At 53.4% G+C, this 24407-nt stretch overlaps 1 protein-coding gene across 1 annotated transcript; it reads left to right on the top strand.

Annotated features, from left to right (window-relative positions):
* Nucleotides 1-1188: 1188 nt before the first annotated feature.
* On the top strand, nt 1189-23923 carry Minar1 (membrane integral NOTCH2 associated receptor 1). Its single transcript, XM_070042684.1, has 4 exons — nt 1189-1266; nt 14421-16696; nt 18119-18373; nt 23112-23923. Exons 2-4 carry the CDS (start codon nt 14447-14449, stop codon nt 23307-23309), a joined length of 2703 nt encoding a protein of 900 aa, XP_069898785.1. The 5' UTR covers nt 1189-1266; nt 14421-14446; the 3' UTR covers nt 23310-23923.
* The last annotated feature ends 484 nt before the right edge of the window (nt 23924-24407 follow it).

Raw genomic sequence — 24407 nt, forward strand, 5'->3', positions numbered from 1 at the left:
AGTGTGACTTCCCCAGCCTGGTCACTGGCTGGATGTGTAACTGTACTGCCCCTGCCTGGGTGGCTTGGTGGCCTTATGGTTGGCATAGATCCATTCCATTGGACTTTGGGAAAACCCAGCCCCAGTAGGGTTGGGTTTGGAGGGTTGAGGGGCGGATGGTGGGGTGACAGATCATCTCTCCAATTTTGGTGACCAATGAGGTGAACACCAGCCTTGCCGGGCTCTGCGGAGTCCAAGGCTGGGGAAGGACGTCTGGGCTGTGTCCCTGGGGCGCGGCGGCCGTGGGGACAGTCACCTTCCCGCGTGGAGAAATGAGGGGGGAAGTGGGGGGGGGGAAGCGGACCCCGGGGGCGGCTCCTCCCCAGCCTCCCTCCCGCACGGAATCTCAGCTCACCCCGGCCCCCGCGCAGCCCGGAGCAGCGACGCAAAGACCGGGGGACACGGCCCTCCTTCCCGGGGGCTCTGGCGGCGCCTGCATCCGCACCCGCTGTTCCCCCAGTGCGGGCATCCCAATGCGGGTATCCCGGGGCGGGCACCCTACTGCGGGCATCCCCAGGATGGGCTCCCCGCACCCGTCTCCGTCCCCGGGGCGCGCGCCGCCGCCTCCCGCGCCCCCCCTCCCCGCGCGCCCCGGGTGGAAGGCGATGGCGAAGCCGCGCCTGGCTCCCCGCCGCCGGGTCCCCGGCCCGCGCCGCCCGCAGCCTCCCAGCCGGTGACGCGGTGGCGTCGCCGAGACACAAAGACCTCACGGGTCCGGCCAAGCGGGGCGCCCCCCGCGCCCCCCGTCCCGGCTTCCATCTCCTCCTCGGCGGGGAGGGCGGGCGTCCCCACCCCATTCCGCCCGGGAGCAGAGCCCACAGCCCGCACCCCGAGCCTCCCAGGCGGAGGCTCAGCCCCGGAGCCCCGCGAGGCGGCCCGGGAGGCAACTCCGGCGGCTCCCGGAGGCCCGCGAGGGGGCCGGGGCAGCGCGTGTGCCGCGTGCGTGTGCAAAGTGAGTGTGTACGCGCGCGCGTGCAGTGTGCGCCCGCCGCGCGCGCGCCGTGTCCAGCCCGGGGCTGCGGGGCCCTGCGGCCGCGGGGAGGCGGGAGGCGGGAGGCGGGGAGCCGCGGGCCGAGCCGGCCCCGCGGCGCTGCGGGGCGCGCGCGTGCGCGTGCGCGGGCCGGGCCGGGTGGGCCGGTGCCGAGGGGTTGGCGGACCACAGCTGATGGAGAGATGAGGCGCTGGGAGGAGAGAAGCGATCGGGAGCGATCATGCACGCAGTTTGGGGTAAGTTTTCCTGTTTGAGTTTCACTATTATTATTATTTATTAATCTTCAGAAAACGGGCGTTCTGGGGGTTAACCCCGGCGATCTCTGGGTGCAAAAACATCCGGCCCATCAGAGGCTCAAAGTACAGCTGGGAAGCTGGACAGAGCCCGCAAAGGCGGCCCTCAGGGTACCTGGTTGTTCCATTGAGACTTCCAGTCATTGAAATGGGAGCCACTCCAAGGAGGAGAAGGAGGAGAGAGGAGGAGGAGGAGGAGAGAGGAAGTTCAACTTCGCCTGCCAAACAACCCCAAACAACCCCACCGCAGCCAGGCCGGGCTGGGCAGGAACCCTGTGCAGTCACTCACAAACCACAGCTCCTGTCTGCAGCCTCAGCCGCCAGCTCTCCAAAAAGCCAGCACTCTTGGAGGGCTACCTCACCACCAAAGAATTAATTTGTCCCTCTGTGGGGGACAAGTGTAGGGGGGGGGGTGGGCGCAGGCCGCGCCCGTGGAGGCATTTACATAGCAAAACTCTTTGGCAGCCTCCAGCTCAGCATTGTTTTGGGGAGGTGCTGGCAACATCAACAGCACTGTGCCCACAGCCCATTGCTGATCTTCGAGCACTTTCAGGGAATTAAATCATCTTTGGCAAAGAACTAGGGTCTATTCAGACTGTACCCCAGTTTCTCTTGGGGTTGGGGGATTTCATTGGGAGGTGGCAGGACCTTGTAGCTTGTCCTTGTCCCCGGGATTCGGGGGCCTTCATTGCTGGCTTTCTGTGTGGCATAAAGAATTTCCAGAAGGAGTTAGGTACAGTGTATGAGACCAGCTATGCATATTCTCTTCCACCAAAACAAACTACCACTGTCAGTAATTCCTTGTGGAATGTCCATGGCCAATGTAGGTGACCATTAGCTTTCCTGGAGCCTTATGGAAAGACAGAAGCCCGCAGGGCCTGCTTTGGCACTAAGATGTGTTTTCCAGTGAGCTGCTGGCTGGCCAGAGGCTGGTGGAGATGTTGGACGTGATATTTCAGGGACTGTTGATAAGGAGAGGTAGGTTGGGGAGTACTGAGTGTCGGGGATTTGTACAAAACCTAATGAGTTTTTCTTCTTGCCTAGAATGGGGGAGGGGGAGAAAAGGGTGTGGAGGTTAAATCTATAGGAAGCAAATTTAAAGATTCTTTTAGGTACCTGAAGCCTGGAGGGAGACTTCTAAATGTCTAGGAAATAAAATCTGGTTTTTATTGTGTGTGTGAGAGAGACTGGTGTAAATCTGGGGCTCTGTGTGTGTGTGTGTGTGTGTGTGTGTGAGTGTGTGTGTGTGCAAAGAAATGGCAGTTGCCACGGGAAAGGGGAGATCAAACAGTTCATTAGCATTTCTGATGAATGTGAGGAAGGGTTTGTGGTTAGCCCTTAATCCTTGGGGAAGAGACGAAGGCCTTTTTCTGTCGTTGGAGTTAGGTTCCTTTTGAATTTTACTTGTACTGTAGCATTGTTTTCTGGCCAATTCTAGAGGCAAATGAATGTACTTTTTCTAGCATGTAAAAGCTGTTGTACTTACTGCTTTGCCCGTATTCACTCTTAAACACTTCTGCTTTGGAAAAAGCCTGGCTCCTCCGTCTCTCTCCATGGCAAGCAGCACTGGGCTGGGGGGCGGGGGAGGGGGCGGTTCTCACTCCCAAATGAGCTCTTTCTCAAACCTCCACACACATAAAGCAGAAGGCAGAAGGTGAGATTACAGCAGAGCTGGGCTTTGATGAGCAGGAGAAAGCAGGGGGGAAGGCCCTGTCGGCGGTTCCTGCCAAAGGCGAATGTGTTGTTCTCACACCGACTGGCAAAGGTTCCAGATTCCTCTGTGACTCTGGGGCTCATCCCCATAGACTAGCTTTTCCCATGGACACACCAATATTTACTTGGAGGTGGTGTGTGCGCTTATCCTGTAGGTTTAGTATACATTGGTAGAAAGAAAAGAAGAGACAAGGAAAGAAAGACCTGCTGAGTTGAAGACCAACAGATATAGTCAGCTTTGCATCTCAGACAGGCTTTTAATTCACTGTTTGACCTTGGTAAATTACTTATTTTTACATGTCTGTTTTTTTCTTTCTTCCTCTTCTTCTTCTTCTTTCTCATTGTCCTCCTCCTCCTCCTCCTCCTCCTCCTCCTCCTCCTCCTCCTCCTCCTCCTCCTCCTTTTCCTCCTCCTCCTCCTTTTCCTCCTCCTCTTCTTCCTTCTGTTCCTCCTTCTCCTCCTGCTCTTCTTCTCCTTCCTTTTCCTCTTCCTTCTGCTCTTTTTCTTCTCCTTCCTCTTCCTCCTCCTCTTCTTCCTTCTCCTGCTCCTCCTCCATTTCCTCTTTTCCTCTTCCTCCTTTTCTTCTCCTCCTCCTTTTCTTCTCCTCTTCCTTTTCTTCTTTCTTCCTTCCTTCCTTCCTTCCTTCCTTTCTTCCTTCCTTCCTTCCTTCCTTTCTTTCTTTCTTTCTTTCTTTCTTTCTTTCTTTCTTTCTTTCTTTCTTTCTTTCTTTCTTTCTTTCTTTCTTTCTTTCTTTCTTTCTTTCTTTCTTTCTTTCTTGATGCCAGTCCTGGAGCTTGAACTCAGGGCCTGAGTGCTGTCCCTAAGTTATGTTTTATATTATTATTTGCTCAAGGATAGCACTCTTGAGCCACAACTTGAGCCACCACTTGAGCCACAACTCCACTTCTGGCTTTTTTGGTGAATTGGAGATTAGGGAATTTCCTGCCCAGGCTGGCTTTGAACTGAGATCTTCAGATCTCAGTCATCCTAGTAGCTAGGATGACAGGTATGAGCTACCAGTGTCCAGCGGTTTTCTTATATATAAAACCTTGAATCATCTCTGTCTCTATCTCTGTCTCTCTTTCTGTCTGCCTCTTTCTCTGATGGTATTGGCACTTGAACTTGGGGTGTTGTCCCTCAACTCTTTTACTCAGGGCTAGCACACTACTACTTGAACAGCACTTCTAATTCTTGCATTTTGTAATTTATTGGAGATAAAAGTCTCACCTATGGACTTTCCATGTCTGGGCTGGCTTCAAAGCACTATCTTCTGAACTCAGCCCCCTGAGTAGCTGGGATGACAGGCATGAGCCACTGGTGCTGGGCTCACTCTCTCTCTTCCTTTAGAAGAGTAGAAACCTCTGAAGTCTGGTTATACCTACATGCTAAGTGGATGAAACCGTGGCCTGTTTGTTCCCCAGCACTCTGTGGTACCCCTGAAAGCTCCTTGGAGTACAGTTTGAAAATGACTGGAAGCCACTAGCTCTGTGTGATCAGCATTGACAGCACCTATTACCTATGTCCAACCTTCCCAATGGCTAGCAGAATACTACACAGGATCACATGACCCTGCATCCACTGAGTCCAGCACTGTGCATGCATGCAAGCAGGTGCATGGAAAACGCTTGCTCAGGAGACGAGGAAGGGAGAGAGGGGTGAAGGTATAGAGGCTGAGCCATGCCTGCATGACGGTGTATCCAGTGCGGTGTGATGCTTAGGAGAGCTGAGAGTTTGATTTATATATTGCTCCATCTCCGGTGCCTAGAGTAAATATCACTGGACAAAGGGAGACTCCAAATTCATTATAAAGAAAACCTTGTTAGGTGCTGGTGGCTTGCACCAGTCATCCTAGCTACTCTGGAGGCTGAGATCTGAGGATCCTAGTTTGAAGCCAGGTTAGGCAGACAAATCTGTGAATCTTATCTCCAGTGACCATCAGGTGGAAGTGGAGGTGTGGCTCCAGCAGTAGAGTTCCAGTCTTGAGCAAAAAAGACAAAGTGAGCATGCAGGGCTTAAATTCAAGGCTCAGCCGCTGCTGTACCCCCTCCCCCTAGCACACACAAGAAAACAGTTAAAATAAAGTTAACAGTTGGGCATTGGTGGTTCATGCTGGTCATTCTAGCTACTCTGGAGGCTGAGATCTGAGGATTGTTGTTTGAAGCCAGCAAGGAAAAGTTTATGAGACTCTTATCTCCAATTATCACCAAAAAGCTGGAAGTGGGGCCTTGGTTCAAGTGGTAAGTACACTGTCCTTGGGCAAAAAAAGCTCAAGGACAGTGCCCAGGCCCTGATTCAAGCCCTAGGACTGGCATACACAAAAAGTAATAATAATAATAAACTTAACACTGGAAATGGATTATTCTACAAAGCATTGGGCAATACAGGTGCAATGCTTACTGGTGCTACATAAAGATTTTGGAACTCTCTCTCTCTCTGCGTTTTCCTGCATATTTGTAATTAGATGTGGCCATGTCACTTTTTCTTTTTTGGCCAAGAAACGTGCATGAAAGGTTTACTTTTGAAATTGATTTAATTTTCCTGGTTCTGGGGCTTGAACCCAGGGCCTTGTGCTCCTGCCCTTCTTCCCTTAGGGCGGAGTCTCTACCGCTTGAGCCGCGCTTCCACTTGGGAATATTTGCTGGTTCACTGGAGGTGAGGTCTCACAGGCTTCTCCGTTAGACTGCCTCCGGCCTCCGGCCTCCGTGCCTTGGGCCTCCGGCCCAGCCCCGTGCGCACCGGCGCCCGCCCTGCACCCAAACTTCCAAGAATTCCAGGCTTTTCTCTGCCTCAGTGGCAGTCAGAGTCCACTGGGAGCCCGGCCTGCCGGACACGGCGTGGACGGAGCCGGGGTGGGGTGGGGGGGACCCGACCGGACCTTGCCCCGGGGACTGCACTTGTCGTTTTGGTTGGACCCAGATAGGCCCTTTGAGGAGGAAGCGCGACTTGGATGCTGAGAATGCGTGGGGGTGCGCGGGGATGCGGGCTGGATGGACGTTCACCGGGCAGGGAGACCATGCACAGAGGCTGCTTTGTGAGCCTGGAGTTAACACCCCCAAACAGACCCCAGCGTGCCCCATCCTGCGTCCAGCCCCCCACCCCCGCCCTGACCGCGTCCCATCCCAACCCACCCTGGACTACGCCAGGCTCCCACCCAAGACCACGCCCAGTTCCCACCCAAGACCACGCCCCACTCTCATAACAGGCTCCGCCCCACCCTCACCCAAGACCACGCCCCACCCTCATACAGGCCCCACCCTCATACAGGCCCCACCCTCATACAGGCCCCGCCCCGCCCTCACCCAAGACCACGCCCCATCCTCCTGCAGGCCACACTCCTCCACAACCGGGCCCTGCTCTCAGCCAAGACCACGCCCATCCTTACGTAGGCCACGCCCTTCACTATCAAGCCCTGCTCTCACCCAAGGCCACGCCCACTCCTCAAGCAGGACACGCCCCTCCCTCACAACCATGCCCCGCCCTCACCCAAGGCTATGCTTCTCAGGCAGGCCACGTCCCTGGGGGCACTCATGACCACGCCCCTATAGTGACCACCTTCTCTCACTCAAGACTGCACCCATGTCTGTCCACCTTCCACCCGCTCACCACCCCTGTCCACCTTCCACCCGCTCACCACCTGTGTCCACCCTCCACCTGTTCACTACCTAGGTCCACCCTGAGCTCGTTGCCCACCCAGCCCTGCCCCACACCCACCCCATCTCTCCACTCCAGACCCTCACTACTTACTCTACCGCAGCCCACAGCCAATATCCATCCACACCCACTCATGGCCAATGCCCTGTCCCCACCTCACATTGGCCTGTTCCCAATACCATCCTTCTAGCACTGACTGAACACAACCATGGATGGTTTGTCTGGTGCCCTACTGTTTCCCCATGCTCTCAGCCAATGAGAGCAGAGCTCCCATGGCAGACTGATCTAGTGCCCGGGCCCACAAGGACACACGGGGCACAGGCTGCCAGCCAGTCGGTGCCAGCCTCTGCCTTGATTGCCTGCCATTTGCCGGCCCGTCTTCCGGTTGTGCATCTGTGTTTGGGGAGTAATTTTAGCCTCCAGTGGTGGCCATGGTGTGATCACCACATTGTGATGACCACTGGAATTCTGAGAGAGAAGTTTATGAATGATGAGTAGAATGTAAATTTTAGAGCTTATTTGAGGAGGCATCTACTGAGTAGCAGAAACAAAAGATCTCCTCAGAGGCACACACACAGACTGAGGAGGTGGAGTGGATCTGGAGCCTTGTGGCAGCGGCCCGCAGTGACTGAGACCAGGCTAGAGAAAGCAGGTGATGGGAATGGTGGTTATGGAGTTGGGGTGAGCACCAAGGTACTTTGTGTGTGATGGGGTACACAGTGGCTGTGTGTTGTGGGTAGATGGTGGGGGTGTGGTGGTTTGGGCCGTGGCTGTGGATTGTGGGTAGATGGTGGGTATATGTGGGGCAGAGAGTAGCTGTGGATTATGGGTGGTTCATGGGGAGGTTGTGAGTGGACAGTGGGTATCTGTGGTGTGGACAGTAACACTGGGGTGTGAGCAGGTCATGGCTGTGTGGTTTGTGGGCAGATAGTAGCTGCGGGCATAGTGGGCACTGGATGTGGCTTGTGGGCAGGTAGTGAGCATGTGGTTAGAAACATGGGGGCACAGGGTGTGGCTCTGGGCTGTGAGTAGGTAAGGAGTAGGTGTATGGTTGTGCGGCTCTGGCTTGTGTGGCTGGGCTTGGTCGTGGCTTGTGCGTAAGCAGGCAGTGGGTGTGTGGCTGGGTGGCTGTGGCAGCCATGGACCTCGAATGGTCTGGGCAGTGGCTGCCCCTGGGCTGTGGTCCCTGACCCCTGTCACCTGTTGTTTATCAGGCTGTTTCGGGTGTGACTCTCATTGAACAATGGCCTATGGAATTGGGGGGTGGCATCCTCACCATCCTGGCATTGTCACCATCTTGGTGAGGCGGGCGCAGCTTCTGGCACGGGTTGGGCAGTGGTGTGGGGCAGGTGTGGTAAACCATGGCGACTGCAGGCAGGGCAGTCTGTCTGTCCTGGGGAAGGTGGGAAAGAAACCCATGTTTCTTATATCGTGTGTGTGTGTGTGTGTGTGTGTGTGTGTGTGTGTGTGTGTGTGTGTGTGTGTGTGTGTGTGTGTGTGTGTGTGTGTGTGTGTGTGTGTGTGTGTGTGTGTGGACAGGGCCACCAGAGACCTGGAGTGAAGGCGTGACGCTCGTGTCCAGGCTGCATGCCATGCAAGGAGGCTGCAGACAGATCTTCCATCCCCAGGAACCACTGAAAGAACTCAGAGCTCATCAGTGAGGCACATGGGCCTGTGCCCATCCTGAGTCTTCCAGAACCCTTGAAGTGCAGAGACCCCTGGACTCAGTTTAGCAGAGCCGGAGCCATGGTGGAGGTGGATGGGCACATCTCCCGTCTCACTGGTTCAGACTGCCTGTGGGGAAGGAAGCTCTGAGTGTGATGTTGCTTCTGGAGCAAAACTTCCCTCCATGGCCCTAATGCCACTCATCTCCCAGAAGCATGCAGGGAGCCTCGGCCAAGTCCTGCGGGCAGCAGCTGGAGCCACCGAGAAGGGAAGAATTGTCCTTCAGCCAGACATCAGTGGCTCACACCTGTCATCCTAGCTCCTCTGGAGATTGAGATGTGAGGATCAAGGTTCAAAGCCAGCCCAGACAGGAAAGTCTGTGAGGCTTATCTCCAGTTAACCAGCGAAAAGCCAGAAGAGGAGCTGTGGCTCAAGTGATAGAGCACTAACCTTGAGCAAAAAAGCTAAGAGACAGCTCCCAGGCCCTGAGTTCAAGCCCCAACACACACACACACACACACACACACACACACACACACTCACACTCACACATGCACACACATATATGCACATAAACACATGCATGCGTGTACACACTTGAGGATTCAAGTCCTTGCACGTGAAGTCATTGTGTCTGGCTTTCCATATTTTTCTTCAAATCTTGGGGACTTAACAGAATAAATTTTGGGGTTATAATTCATGAGGGCTCTTCCTTCCTTCCTTTCTTTCTCTTCCTTCCTTCCTTTCTTTCTCTTCCTTCTTTCCTTCCTTCTTTTCTTTCTTTCTTTCTTTCTTTCTTTCTTTCTTTCTTTCTTTCTTTCTTTCTTTTCTTCCTTCCTTCCCTCCCTCTTTTCTTCCTTCCTTCCTTCCTTTCTTTCTTTCTTTCTTTCTTTCTTTCTTTCTTTCTTTCTTTCTTTCTTTCTTTCTTTTCTTCCTTCCTTTCCTTTTTTCGTGTGTGTGTGTGTGTGTGTGTGTGTGTGTGTGTGTTTGTATGCTGGTACTGGGGCTTGAACTCAGGGCCCTGGCAATGTCCCTTAGTATTTTTGCACAAGGCTGGAGCTTTACCACTTGAGCCATGGCTCCACTTGTGACTTTTTTGTGGTTCATTGGAGATAATAAGAATCACATGGATTTTCCCATCTGGGTTGGCTTTGAACCTGGATCCTCAGATCTCAGCCTCCTGGGTAGCTGGGGTTTCAGGCTTGAGCCACAGGTGTCCGGCAATGAGGGCTCTTACTAACATCAGTCCCCTCATCTCCTGCTAAACGAATGAAAGGCTCCAGTGTGGGGTGGCAGGCAGACGTGGGTCTGTTTGTGGGTGGAGGTGAAGGACTCATTTCAGGAGAGACCCATAGGCCTTTTGGTGATGTCCATCTGAGGCAAGAGAAAGCAAAGAGCAGAGGGAGGAGGCAGGCCTCATTCCGAAGCTGGAGCATGTGAGGGGAAAGGCTCCAGAGGAGATAAAATCCTTTGGTGTCTCCATTTCTTAAATTATCTTTTTTTTCCCCCCCTTCTCCTCTTTATTGTGCAAATTCTGGAGGTTTGAACTCAGGGCCTGAGTATAGTCCCTGAGCTCTTTTGTTTCAGGTTAGCACTCTTAACACTTTGAGTGGTTCATTGGAGACGACAGCCTCATGGGCTTTCTTGCCTGGGCTGGCTTTGAACTGCGATCCTCAGATCCCAGCCTCCTGAGTAGCTGGGATGACAGGTGTGAGCCCACCATAAGCCTAGCTTATTATTATATTTTAGGTCTGACTTTCACATATGAAAGAAAATATTCAGTCTTTAACTCTCTGAGCCTGATTTACTCAACGTAATTTTTTTTTCCAGGTCCATCCAGTTCTCAAAAAGAGATACAAGATTATTTTTCCTGATGGATGAACAATACATACACACACACACACACACACACACATACATACATACATACATACATACATACATACATACATATATACATAATCTCACATTTTGTTAAGCCACTCATTGTAGGGGATCTGGGATGCTTCCACAGAACTTGGCTGTTATGAATAGTGCCGGTGTCTTGGTTGAGTTCTATCTTGCAGTCTTTGAGTAAATGCCCAACAAATGGCATCGCTGGATAATCAGTTGCTCTGTTTTTAATTTGTGCCTGTTCTAGAGCTTGAACTCAGTGCCTGAGCGCTGTCCCTGAGCTTTCCACTCGAGCCATAACTCCACTTCCAGCTGTTTAGTGGTTCATTGGAGCTAAGAATCTCATGGACTTTCCTGCCTGGGCTGGCTTTGAACTGCGATCCTCAGATCTCAGCCTCCTGAGTAGTGGGGATGACAGGCATGTGCCCCTAGTACTGGCAGTGTTTCACTTTAACAGGGCCCAGGGAGAGGCCCACGAGGACCCTTGCTTCCCATGCTGGAAGTTTTATTACTATCTTTCTTCTGTTTTATCCTTTCAGGGTCTCGTTTGCAATCTGAGTCCCTCTTTCACAGTGACGGTCTCTACTCCCTGTTATTGGAAGAAGCACTATATCTAGCTCCCCGCTTCACTCTGTAACTCCCAGACGCTCACCTGCTTCTGGAATCTTCTTGCTCTCTTGCAATCTTAGCTATGCTTGTTAAGATTTTTTTTTTAAAGCATTTCTATTGGGCACTGGTGGCTCACACCTGTCATCCTAGTTACGCAGCAGATTGAGATCTAAGGATCCATGTTCAAAGCCAGACTCTGATCTCTCTTGAAGCATTCAAACGCTGGGAGTGGAGCTGTGGCTCAAGTGGCAGAGCCCCACCCTTAAGTGAAAAAGCTAAGGCACAGCCCCCAGGCCTTGAGTTCAAGTCCCAATACTGGCACATGGAGGGAGGGAGAGAAAGAGACAGTGACAGATGGGGGGGGGGAAGAGAGAGACAGAGAGGGGATGGAGGGAGAGAGACAGAGACTGAGGCAGAACTAGAGAGGGAGGGAGAGGGACAGAGAGAAGGGGGAGAGTGGGAAGGAAGGGGGGAAGGAGAGGGAGAAGGGGGAGGGCTCTCCTTCAGTTTAAAGTTTTATCAGAGATGATGCAATGTTTATCAGAGAATTTAGATTCCTAGATTGATCCCTTAATTCCACTGAACCCACATTTTTTATGATATCACAGAAGCCACCTCCATCTTGGAAAGAAAGGGGGGAAGGTAAGATAAGATGAAACCCCAGAACCAGGCGAACCCCAGTCTGGAGCAGCATGCTTCCCAGGTGGCTGGAGGGGAGCATGATGGCTCAGAGTCTGCTGTGTGTGAACGCTAGGTGCATCATGGAGGAGGGGCAGGGTTTAGGGGGAATATTTGATGACTGAGTTTTGCAATGCCAGCTCCCAGCTCCATGATTCTAGCATTTGTCCTCAGCATTTTTACCCCGCTGGGTTGTGCGTGGCAGAAAGGGAAGATTCAACATTTAAAGGAATTGGTAGAAATGCAGTGGCAGACAACTTATCTTTTTGTTCAGTGATTCAAGAAGCAATCCTAGAAATTATAGCCCTACCTTGTGTCTCTTCTGCTGTGTGTGTGTGTGTGTGTGTGTGTGTGAGAGAGAGAGAGAGAGAGAGAGAGAGAACTAGGAATCAAACTTAGGGCCTGGGAGCTGTCCCTGAGTTTTCTTGCTCAAGGCTGGTGCTCTACCACTTCAGCCACAACTCTACTTCTAGCTTTTTTTTTTTTTATTTTGCTGGTTCATTGGAGATAAGAGTCTCTCAGACTTTCCTGCCCAGGCTGGCTTTGAACCATGATCCTCAGATCTCAGCCTCCTGAGTTGCTAGGATGACAGGTGTGAGCTCTAGTGCTCGGCTCTTGCTCCATTTTGATGAACATCCACACTTGAACATTAAAGGGGCAGAAGGTGGAGAGAGGGTAGGCATTCATGTTAACCTTCTAGAATGGGTGTTGTGGAGAAGAGGAGGCCTGTGCCATGGGGCAGAGGGGAGACAGAGTCCTGTAGTCTGTTTCCTCCCCTCCCAAAGCTACAGGCTGGTTCATTAGCACCCTCCATTGATCAGGAATTAGAAGAGCTGGGCTTGGCAGAAGCCTTTTGTGTGCCAGTCCTGGGGCTTGAACTCAGGGCCTGGGTACTGTCTCTGAGCTTTTGTGCTCAAGGCTTGAGCTCTACCACTTGAGACACAGCGCCACTTCCAGTTTTCTGGTGTTTCATAAGAGTCTCTAGGATTTCTCTGCTCTGGCTGGCTTTGAACCACAATCCTCCAGATCTCAGTCTCCTGAATAGCTAGGATGACGGGCCTGGGCCACAGATGCCCAGCTCTAACGTCAGTTTTGTTTGTATTTCAGTTATGTACTTTAGGAGATGCTAAGCCTTGGGTTTCCCACATGGGTTTATTTGTATTTATTTATTTGATCTGGGATTAATCATTCTTCATGCAGGCAAATCAAGAATGGGAGTGGAGAGACAGTCTCCTGGGGAAGCGATGTTCTGGGCTGTCCTGGGAGTCCATGGTCGGGTGAAGTGTGAGGTTAGTCCAGCAGTCTTGGCTGTAGCCAGGCGCTGGTAGCTCATGACTGTAATCCTAGTTACTTGTGGCTTATCTCCAATTAACCAGCCAAAAATCAGAGTAGAGGTATGGCAGCACACCAGCCTTGAGTGAATAAAAGCCAAGAGACAGCATCCAGGCCCTGAGTTCAACCCCTAGTACACACACACACACACACACACACACACACACACACACACACACACACACACGAGTTGTATTCTTCATTATATGTCAATTTCATATGAAAAGAAAAGCTAAACTGTTGCCACTTGGATCATGACATGCATGATGAGATGTGGAGGGGAGGGAAATGCACAGATGTCTGTAATTTACTTCAAAAAAATAAGATGGCTTGCTGATCCACAGATATAGGATCAGGCAAATATAGTAAAATGTTCATGGTGCAATCCAGTTGGTGGATTGTGTGATTATTCTCTTTCTTCTGTGTTTAAAAATTTGCAGGCTAGCTGGGTAGATCACGCCTGTTGTCCTAGCTATTCAGGAGGCTGAGATCTGAGGATCATAGTTCAAGGCCAGCTTAGACAAGGAAGACCTCAAGACCACTGAAGAACCAGAAGTGAGGCTGTGGTAAAAGTGGCAGAGAGACAGCTTCGAACAACAACAACAACAACAACAAAAAGCTAAGAAAGGCCCTGAGTTCAAGCCCCAGTACACGCACACACACACACACACACACACACACACACACACACACACACACACACACACACACACACACACACACACACACAAATCCACAATTAGCCAGATGCCAGTGGCTCATGCCTGTACTCTTAGCTATTCAGGAGGCTGAGATCTGAGGATTGCAGTTCAAAGCCAGCCTAGGCAGGAAAGTCTGTGAGACTTATCTCCAATAAACTACTCAGAAAAAGCCATAAGTGGCACTGTTGCTCAAGTGGTAGTGTAATAGCCCTGAGGTGAAGCGCTCAGGGACGGTGCCCAAGCCCCGAGTTCAAGCCCCAGGAACAACAGAAGAAAAATTACAGGCTAAAATGTGAGGGAAGAGAGATTTAACATCAGAAGCCAGGTGGTTGGTGGCTCACATTTGTAATTCTTGCTCTTTGGGAGGCTGAGAATCAGAGGGTCTTGATTCAAGGCCAGCCAGGAGAGAAACATTTGCATGACCCCCTTTTTTAAGGCAGAGCAGAGCTCAGTGGCACACACCTGTCGTCCTAAGCTACGTGGAAGGCGGAGATTGGGAAACTTGGTTTCTAGCCCAATATAGGTAGAAACATCAAGAACTACCTGTACTGGGATTTGACCTCAGGGCCTGGGCATTATCCCTGAGTGTTTTGTTTTTAAATAATTTCTCAAGGCTGGCACTCTATTACTTGATCCACAGCCCATTTCCTGCCTCTGTGTGTGTGTGTGTGTGTGTGTGTGTGTGTGTGTGCGCGTGTGTGTGTGTTTGGAAAGGAGAGTCTCAAAGACTCCCCTGCCTGGGGCGGGGTTCAATCCCTGGTCCTCAGATCTCAGCCTTTGGTGTAGGTGTAATTGCTGGGCTTCCTCGCGTGTGTCTAACGTCTCCCTTCCCATCTTTTGCCCTGGTCCCTGCAGTAGCCAGCTAGGAGTCTCAGAGGATCATGGAGGCCACCCAGGAAACATCCCTCTTCCTGGAGAAGATTCTGGAAGAGCTGGACCACAAGCAGGGCAAGGTCTCGTACCAGGAGCTGTGCGCGTCGCTGTGCGCGCGGCTGGACCTGGCGCAGCTGGCGCGCCTGCGCAGCGCGCTGTTCTACACGGCCTGCCTGGACCCCGGCTTCCCCGCCTCGCTGTTCAAGGACAAGATGAACTGCGCGGGCAGCGGCCAGCAGGCCAAGAAGCTGGCCGTGGCCGCGGACATCGTGGCCATCTTCAACCTGGCCCAGGTCGGGGCGGTGGCCGGGGAGAAGCTGCCGGCCGGGGGCCAGAAGGCGCGCAAGAAGGGGGCGTCTTTCGAGTCGTGCAGGCCGGACCCGGGGCCCTGCAACGCGGCCCAGCGTGAACCCCTCAACTGCGAGCTCAGCGAGAGGCCCTTCAGCCGGGGCTACCCCACGCGGCCCGCCTCTAAGTGCCAGAAGGCCGACTGCCCGCAGTTCGTCCCCGCCTCGGAGCCCAACTTCTTGTTGGGGTTAAGGAAGGAAGCCAAGCACCGCGCGGCCTCGCTGGACCGGCTGCAGGCCGCGGCCCCCTACGCCGTGGCCGGCCCGCCGCCGCCGTGCGAGATGCAGAGGACCTGCTTCCCCATGAACCTCGACAGCGAGCCCGTCTCCGACCAGGACTCCCTGCCGCTCGGCCAGGCCCTCAAAGACGCCTTCGGCTCCCGCGACGAGCCGTTCCTGGGGCAGAAGAGGAACATCTTCAAAGAGGAGTTCCACACTCTGCTGGCCGCCGCGTCCCCGGCCCGGGCCCGGCCCGCCGGCAAAGCGGACAGGGACCGCGGGGACGCGCAGCGGCGAAAGGAGCCGCACAAAGCGCCTTTCTTTAATCACAGCTTCGAGATGCCCTACCACAGCCAGTACCTGAGCCCCGGGTACTCCCCGGCCCCCGACAGGCGGCGGGCCAAGCACGAGAGCCTGGATGACCTCCAGGCCTCCACCTACTTCGGGCCCACCACCCCGGTGATGGGCGCCCCGGATGCCAGGCGCTGCCCGGGGAGGCCCAGCAAACAGACCCCGTGGCCGGCCAAGAGCTGGAGCCTCAACACGGAGGAGGTCCCCGACTTCGAGCGCTCGTTTCTCCACAGGCAGCCCTCGGAGGAGGAGAAGCTCCACTTCCCCACTTCTGGGAGCCAGACCCCCAACTTCTCAGCTCCCGAGAGGCGCCCCGCTTTCCTGGTGCCCAAGGAGCCCCCGCCGATCCTGCCCGTGGGCTACGCGGCCAAGCCTGGCGGGCTCAAAGCCAAGGAGAAGCCGCCCGCCCTGGACCTGGAGCCGCGGGAAGCGGGCAAGAAGTTCAAGGAGAAATCGCTCGGCGGGGTGGGCGCCCAGCTCAGCTCGGACACCAGCAGCGTGGGGACCCAGACCGAGCAGCACCCGCCCGAGCCCAAGAAACTTCCGGACCTATGCGACTCCGCGCAGGGCAAGTACGGCGACCCGCTGGCCAGGAAGCACTCGGACGACGACTCGGAAATCGTCAGCGACGACATCAGTGACATTTTCCGGTTCCTCGACGACTCGGGGCTGGTCCAGTCGTCCTGCTACAACAGCACGGGCTCTCTGTCCCAGTTGCACAAGTCCGACTGCGACAGCTCCCCCGAGAACCGCCTGGCCAAGATCACCAGCGAGGTTCCCGGGAGCAAAGGGGAAAAGAGCAACCGGCCCGAAAACACGACGCACCCCTCGGAGGAGGAGCTGAAAACCAGCGTGTGCAAACTGGTGCTGAGGATCGGTGAAATTGAACGCAAGCTTGAATCGCTGTCGGGTGTCCGCGACGAAATCTCCCAGGTTCTGGGCAAGTTAAACAAACTGGACCAGAAGATCCAGCAGCCGGAGAAGGTGCTGAGCGTGCAGGTGGACCTGAACTCTCTGACCAGCGAGGTCCCCTCGGACGACAGCACCTCGCCCAGGGGTTTTCGGGGCCACAGCGGCGCCCACGGGCCCAAGCTGGAGAACGACCCCGACTGGTGCTGCTCGGACGCCAGTGGCAGCCACAGTGAGAGTTTACGGGTCAAGGCCTTAAAGAAAAGCCTCTTCACCCGGCCCTCGTCGCGGTCCCTAACGGAGGAGAACAGCGCCACCGAGTCCAAGATCGCCAGCATCGCCAACTCGCCCCGGGACTGGCGCACCATCGCCTACGCCGGCCGCCCTGGCGCGGGCGAGCTGCAGGACGCAGGCCCCGGCGAGGACAAAAAGGTGATTGGGCTCCGTGTGTCCCGCCCTCGCTGATTGGCCACCGGCCCGGCCAATCGCCTGCGCTGCTTCAGAGTCTATGGTGGAAGGCAGGCAGGAGAGAGACCCCAGCCCGTGGGGCAGGCTGGGTGCAGTGTACTGACCGCACAGCCGGGCTGGGCACAGTGGCCAGTCCACATGGCCCTCTCCCATCTCCTTCTTTCTTCTCCCCTCCCTTCGTTCCCTTCCTTCCCTCCCTTTCTTAACTCTCCTCCTCTCCCTTCCTGTCCTCTTCTCTCCTACCTTCCCCAATCTTCCCCCTCTACCTCTTCCTTTGCCATCTTTTTTATTCTCCCTCTCCTTTGTGTGTGTGTGTGTGTGTTGCTACTGGGCCTTGAGCTCTTGCTTGGCTTATTCACTCAAGACTAGCGCTCTACCACTTGAGCCACAGCTCCACTTCCGGTTTTCTGGTGGTTCACTGGAGATGAGAGTCTCACAGACTTTCCTGCCCAGGCTGGCCTTGAACTGTGATCCTCAGATCTCAGCCCCCCCCACCCCCAGTAGCTGGGATGACAGGCGTAAGCTACCCATGCCCTCCTGTTCCTTTCTAAAAGTATGACGTGGGGTTTTTTTTTTTGTTTTGTTTTGTTTTGGTTTATTTTGGTTTTTGCATTCTAAGGTAAGTAAATGGTAAGAAAAGAAGATGAATTAAGAAGCAAATCATCAGCCCATGGAGGAGACACAGCAGCTGTCAGTTCGGCATGGCGTGAGCTGCTCTGGACAGTCATTCCTGGCCTCACCCCCCAGTCCTGCAGTCCGGGCATGCTGTGGTCCCCAGATGCCACCCCCCACTTGTCCCCAGGGGTGGCATGGGGGTAGAGGGCACACAGCTTTCAGGAGCCAGTGATGGCACCATGTTCTCTACACAGAACCCAGCAGACCTTTCAGTGTGGGGTGTGGGGCTCTGTCCATCCCTCAGGACCCCCCCCCCCCCTCACCCAGGGCCTCCAAGAACTGGACTTCCCAGAGGGGGTGACATCGCTGTGGGGTATTCCACTTGGGGTGCTCCAAGCCAGAGGAGGGAGGCTGGTCAGAAGAGAGAACACCTGGAGACTAGGCCCAAAGGATGGTTCAGGCGCCAGTGCTCACGCCTACAATCCCAGCTACTCAGGAAGCCAAGATCCAAGGATTGTGGTTCAAAGCCAGCCTGGGCAGGAAAGTCCATGTGACTCTTATCTCCAATGAACCACCCCCCAAAAGCTGGAAGTGAAGCTGTGGCTCAAAGTGGTAGAACACTAGCCTTGAGCAGAAGAACTCAGACATAGTGCCCAGGCCCTGAGTTCAAGCCCTAGTAGTTACTTCCCAACTTAATACTATGAGCCCCAATACTAAGAGCCCCAGTTGCCTCTGTATGGCCCTTCTGGAATTTTCTATGCCCTTCTGCAGGCAGACAGACAGTATGACATCCCTCCACAGCACCGGCTGCCCAAACAGCCCAAGGACAGCTTCCTGGTGGAGCAGGTGTTCAGCCCTCACCCCTACCCCGCCTCGCTCAAGGCCCACCTGAAGAACAACCCGCTGTACACAGACATGCGTCTGACCGAGCTGGCCGAGGTGAAGCGGGGCCAGCCGTCCTGGACCCTCGAGGAGTATGCTCGGAATGCTGGCGACAAGGGCAAGCTGGCAGCCTTGGACCTGCAGGTGAGCCCTGTGGGACCCGGGCCCTGGGCTGGGTTGGGGCGGGGGGGATAGAGGGACCGGCTGAGCCAGCCATGTGATGCATAGGAATGTCTTGAGGATGGCTTAGAGTCACCCTGCCTTTAGCAAGGGGACTCGTGTGGTTTTGTTTTTTTTTTATTTATCTATTTTTGTAGGGCTTGAACTCAGGACCTGGGCGCTGTCCCTTAGCTCTTTCTCTCAAGGTGAGTGCTCTACCACTTTGAACCACAGCTCCACTTCTGGTTTTCTGCTGGTTCACTGGAGCCTCACAAACTTTCCTGATCTCAAACCTGGATCCTCAGATCTCAGCCTCCTGAGTAGCTAGGATAAGAGGCGTGGCCAGTGGCTCCCAGCTTAGATTACAAATCTTTTGCCCATAAAACTTGAGTATAAGGATTGGATGCCATGCAGGGTGTGTGGAGCATGGGTCTGGGGTGGCCTGGGGGAAGAGCGGGTCTAGAAAGATCTCTGGGACGGTGCTGTGGCTGTGAGGCCTGCCCATTGCCACTGTCATCGTTGATTTACAGAGAGCTGGGTTGTAGCTGCGCTTTGGGCTTGGGCCTCAAGACCCAGTTCCACTCGCTGGACATCTTTGTGTGTCTTTATCATCAGAAGCCTGCTCTCACCTGTGGTCAGGAAGGCAAGGCAGTGCCATTCCAGGCCCTTCTAGAATGCCCACGAGCCCGAAGCACGGATATCTAGGGCTGCCTCCAGTGTGACTCAGTTTACATTGTCACACCTTCCCTGGGAAGCAGAGGGCTTGTGAGGTGCTGGGGAGAGTTGGGGTTCCGATAGTCCTAGAGTAGAATCCAGGCCTCTGAGAGATTACAGCTGTTCCTGATCCTGCTTGAATGCCAGTCCCTTCGCCTGGGAGATGGACCTTCAGTGTTGAACTTAGTAGCATTTGATGTGAAGTAGATATTTGCTGGTCATCTTTTTGTGTGTATGTACCAGTCATGGGGCTTGAACTCAGGGCCTGGGCACTGTCCCGGAGCTCTTTTGCTCAAGGCTGGCCACCATTTGAGCAATAGCTCCACTTCCGGTTTTCTGGTTGTTCATTGGAGATCAGCATCTCTCAGGCTTTCCTGCTGGGCTGGCTTTGAACCGCCTCTTGAGTCTCTGGGATGACAGGCAGGAGCTGCCGGCACCTGGCTTCTGGCTCTTATTGCACACATTGTGTCCCCAGGTGACACAGAACAGTGTCCTTCTGTCCCATGTCTTTCCCTCACTTTCCTGAAGGCTGGACAAAGAGTTGAGTCTCCCTGGGGTACCTCTACCCCAGCCCGCCATGCACCTGCACTCCAAGTACCACGCCACAAGCTGTGGCTATGAGACCATGGCCAGCCACCAGCCAGAAAACACCCAGAGGCACAGCAGAATGACAAACACTTCTTGGGGACCACAGAAAGTGACCTTCAGTGAGGGCGAAGTTCAGGGAGGAGAAGGGAGGGAAGTTCTGGGGATTTTTGCCTCTTGAAATCTGAGCGATCAGAGTGGGCCAATGTGCATAAGCACAGAGCCAAATAATACAGACATACAATGAAGAAAGAGGAGATATTTGTGCATTGCAGCTTTAGGGACCCATGGCGTGAAGGGCAGAGTCTGGAGGAACTCGAGTTCACTGCAGTCCATGGGTGTTGGGGGCAGAGCAGAAGCGTGGAGGCTGGAAGGCCTCACGTGTTTCCATTGTGTTTCCAGGTCTGGTGTCAGGTTGCTCCTGGCCTCTGCAGGCTCTTCTGTGGGTCCTTTCGTGTTGTTCACCCTAGCCAGGTCCACAGGAAACTGGCATCATAGGCCTAGGCCTGGTTTTATCCTAGGTAGTTTAGAAGGCTTAATGTTCACGGGGGTCCCTGGAAATTTCACGATTACCTCTGTGCTATGAGAGATTGCAGTTATTGAAAAAAACAACAACAACCTAATGAAAAATTTGTTTCTTCCCCAGGCCAACTCCATGCAGAGGGTAGACATGCAAAGCGTTTGATTCCCCCTTAGCTGAGCCAGGGAATGAGGCACAAAGTCTCCACACACCGTGGGCCTGGGCACAGAGAGAAGCGCATTCCTGCAGAATTGCCCCAAGCCTGCCTTCAAGGCTCAGGCTGTGGGGAGGCCCATGGGCCCAGCCCACTCTGTGTGGGTGCAACATGCCCCCCCCACCCCTGCCCCAGACCAGTCTTTCAGCAAACCAGGCCCATCTTGAGTTCCTCCCTTCCTTACCAAGTGTTTAACTACTAAAGGTCTTTTCCACCAAGGAGGGCACAGCAGCAGCATGGAGGGGCTCACTGCACACATGAGTGTGTGTGCATGCACAAATGTATGTGGGCTTGTGTACAGGTGCATGCATTCTACGCATGCATTTGTGTGAGTTCATGTGCACACACATGTGAGTATACATGTGTGTCTATGCATGTGTGCAAAATATGTGGTTTTGTGTGGATTGTGTATGTGTGTACACTTGCATGCATGCCTTGTGCATATATAATTTTGTGTGCAGAAACATGTTTTTGTGCATGTCAGTGCATTTGTGTGTGAGGGCATGTGTATACACATGTGTGCATGTGTTTATGTGTATGCATGCAAAATATGTCATTTGAGGCATGTGGGTATACACACATGTACATATACACACATGTGTACATCTGTATGTACATAAATGCAGGTTTGCATGTACCCACATGTGTGCAGCCTACATGTATGATCATGTGTGCCAGTACACACACGGGTGCATGTGTGTCCACACATGCATATGTAGTCCATGTACATGTTGTGGGTGTACATTTGTTTGTGCATGTATGCAGGTGTGTGAGTGTGTGCCTTCCTGCGCATTGTGTTTCTGTGTGCCCATGTAGTCTATATGTATATGGTATTTGTATACATGCATGTGTGTATGTGTGCTTGTCCATGTCTGTGCAGTCTATATGTGTTGTGGGTGTGCCTGATGCATATGCAGTTTTACATGGACATTGTGTATTTGTGTGTGCATACATGTGTGTGTGTGCCTGTGTGCAGAGGCTGCTGCATACATGGGACAAAAACAGATCTAGATAGGCAGGTGGAAAATTACTGGTCCAGATTAGAAAGCATAATACAGTTGAAGTTACTGTTATTAATGCTATTATTATTTGTGCCAGTACTAGTGTTTGAACTCAGGGCCTTGGGCACCATCCCTTAGCTTTTTCTGCTGAAGATGGACACTCTACTACCTGAGCCACACCTCTACTTCTGGCTCTTGGGTGCTTCATTGGAAATTGGTGTCTTCTGAACTTAACTGCCAGGGCTGGCTTTGAACCGTGATCCTCAGAACTCAGCCTCCGGAGTAGCTAGGATGACAGGTGCGAGCTAGCAGTGTCTGGGTTGAAGTTAGAGGGTTTGCTTTATTGTGTTTTGATGGTCCTGGGCTTTGAACTCAGGGCCTTGCACTTGTCTTGTAGGTGCTCTGCTGTGTAAGTCATGCCTCCAGCTCCGTTTTTGGTTCTTTCAAAAATAGCCTTGTTTTTGTGCCCTGACTGTATCGGACAACCCTCCTATTTGTGCTTCTCTGTGTCATTGTGGATGGCAGGAGCACCCCACGATGCCCAGCTGTTTTTCCTATAGCTGAGGTAACTGGTAGGCGCCACTGCTCCAGTCCATTGATTGAGATGGAGTCATGCAAACTTTCTGGGGCTCAAACTGGCCTCAAGCTGTTCTCCTCCAGCCTTTGTGCCTCCCTGGTAATGAGGATTGCCAGCTTCAGGCATCATGTCCAGCTAGAGTCTGTTTCTTGGTCCTCTCAGTGTATGAGACATTTAACACTCTTGTGTTTGTGGACATTAAACAATCCAAGAAAAGCCTCCCATGTGAACGTTTGGTTTATGTTTTGGATGTTGTCGTCTTCCCTTGGAATTGCAGGGAGCTATTGCTTTTTATGTGACAGATTATTAAACATTTGCCATAAAGCAAGAACACCATCTTCGTGAAAATAGATTATAGAACCATCAGCACAGACTGGGATTCATGGACTGTGTGAGTTAAATATGATATTTCTCTGACAGACAGTGAATTCATCTCTGTGAGACTGGGAGCTAGATGTGAGAAGAGATTGTCTCCTTATAGAAGGGGGTTCCAAATCAGAATCGTGGCTGTGATTGGCCCGGGTTGAGGTCAAGTCTGCCATATGCCAGTAAGACTTGACTTTGAGCCGTGATCTGACCTGCTCACACAAAGCTTTTGAAGTGGAAAATTATATATATATATATATATTTTTTTTTTCTTTTTGTCTGCCATGGGGTTTGAATTTGGGGTCTGGGCACTGTCCCTGAGCTTCTTTTGCTCAAAGCTAGTGCTTTACGGCTTGAGCCACAGCACCACTTCTGGTTTTTCTGCCTGGGCGAGCCTTGAACCGCAGTCCTCAGCTCTCAGCCTCCTGAGTGGCTAGGAGTTCAGCTGGGCTGAGGCTCGTGTTCATCTCCATGCATATTCGGTGTTCAGCAGACACTTCTCTCAGGGGAGAGGGTGGCCTGGGCAGGGAGAGGGGCGGTCCCCATGGCCCTGCTGCCGGCAGTCCAGTCCTGCTTGTGGAGTCCATGGGGAAGTGTGTTCTCCATAACTGCTCCTCTTCCTGTGCCGTGGGGCCGCCGCTCTGCATCGCCGGCCCAGGGGCACAGTCCCCTTGGTCCTGGCCTTTGCCTTGCCTCTCTGACATCTTCGCTTTGCTCTTTTCTTTTGGATTTTTATTTCTTCTTAGACCCAAGAGTCGTTAAATCCAAACAACCTGGAATATTGGATGGAGGACATCTACACCCCGGGCTACGACTCATTACTGAAGCGGAAGGAAGCTGAGTTCCGACGCGCCAAGGTGTGCAAGATCGCTGCCCTCATCGCGGCCGCCGCCTGCACCGTGGTGCTGGTCATCGTTGTGCCCATCTGCACGATGAAGTCCTGAGCCTGGCCCATGTGAACACCCCCCCACACCGTGTGTGCACACCCCCGCCTTGTGTGCACACCCCCACCCTGTGTGCACACCCCCGCCTTGTGTGCACACCCCCACCGTGTGCACACCCCGCCCTGTGTACACACCCCCACCATGTGCACACCCCCACCGTGTTTGCACACCCCCACCGTGTGCACACCCCCACCGTGTGCACACCCCACCCTGTGTGCACACCCCTGCCCTGTGTGCACACCCCTGCCCTGTGTGCACACCCCCACCGTGTGCACACCCTACCATGTGTGCACACCCCTGCTCCATGTGCACACCCCCACCGTGTGTGCACACCCCTGCTCCACGTGCACACCTTGCCCTGTGTGCATACCGCAGCCCCGGGTGCACCCCCCTACCGTGTGTGCACACCCCCATGTGCACATCCCACCCTGTATTCCCACCCCTGCCCCATGTGGACACACCCTCATCCCTTGTGGACCCCCCCTACCCCCGCCCCGTGTGCACACCCTGCCCCAAAGCTATGGTTTGTGGGCAGAGAAACTGAACTCAGAGGCTCAAGGTGACTCTAGAACCATTATATTCTAGAGAGAAACCCACCCACCTGTCAGCTTAGACTTAAAGAAGCTCAGATACATTTTTTGGGTGGAAGTGCAATATACATATATACATATACATATATATATATATATATATATATATATATATGCATGTATGTATGTATGTGTCTTTCTTACCAAAAGAATGTTTTAAACAATTACATATTCTTAAGCAAAAAAAAAAAAAAGGATGGATTAGGTTCTTTCCATTCTGACAATGCTTTCCAGTGCAAATTACGTGGTACTGGAGGCACCCAAGAGCCCCACTTTAGTGGGACTGAAGGCAAGGAGAGCTGGGGGGGAGGGGGAAGGGTTGGGGCTCTGTTTTCCTTAAAGCTCTGACTCCCAGGAGGCCTGGGATCAGGGCTCCTGGCCCCTCTTGCCCCCCTGTCAAGACCATGAGGAGTGCCTGCCTCATGGCAAATCGCCCTGGGAATATTAGGGCCACCCTGACAGGCAAGGGGTGAGTGTGGTTTATTTATTTCATTTTGTTTTGTTTTGT

This window comes from Dipodomys merriami, unplaced genomic scaffold, assembly GCF_024711535.1.
Source record: "Dipodomys merriami isolate MVZ:Mamm:240054 unplaced genomic scaffold, mDipMer1.0.p SCAF_33, whole genome shotgun sequence".
Taxonomy (NCBI): domain Eukaryota; kingdom Metazoa; phylum Chordata; class Mammalia; order Rodentia; family Heteromyidae; genus Dipodomys; species Dipodomys merriami.

Excerpts from the sequence above, each read along its gene's own strand:
- Minar1 (XM_070042684.1), top strand. The coding sequence starts at position 14,447 with ATGGAGGCCACCCAGGAAACATCCCTCTTCCTGGAGAAGATTCTGGAA. Across the intron at positions 16,697-18,118 it reads GCCCCGGCGAGGACAAAAAG|GCAGACAGACAGTATGACAT; the intron begins GTGATTGGGCTC and ends GCCCTTCTGCAG. Across the intron at positions 18,374-23,111 it reads TGGCAGCCTTGGACCTGCAG|ACCCAAGAGTCGTTAAATCC; the intron begins GTGAGCCCTGTG and ends ATTTCTTCTTAG.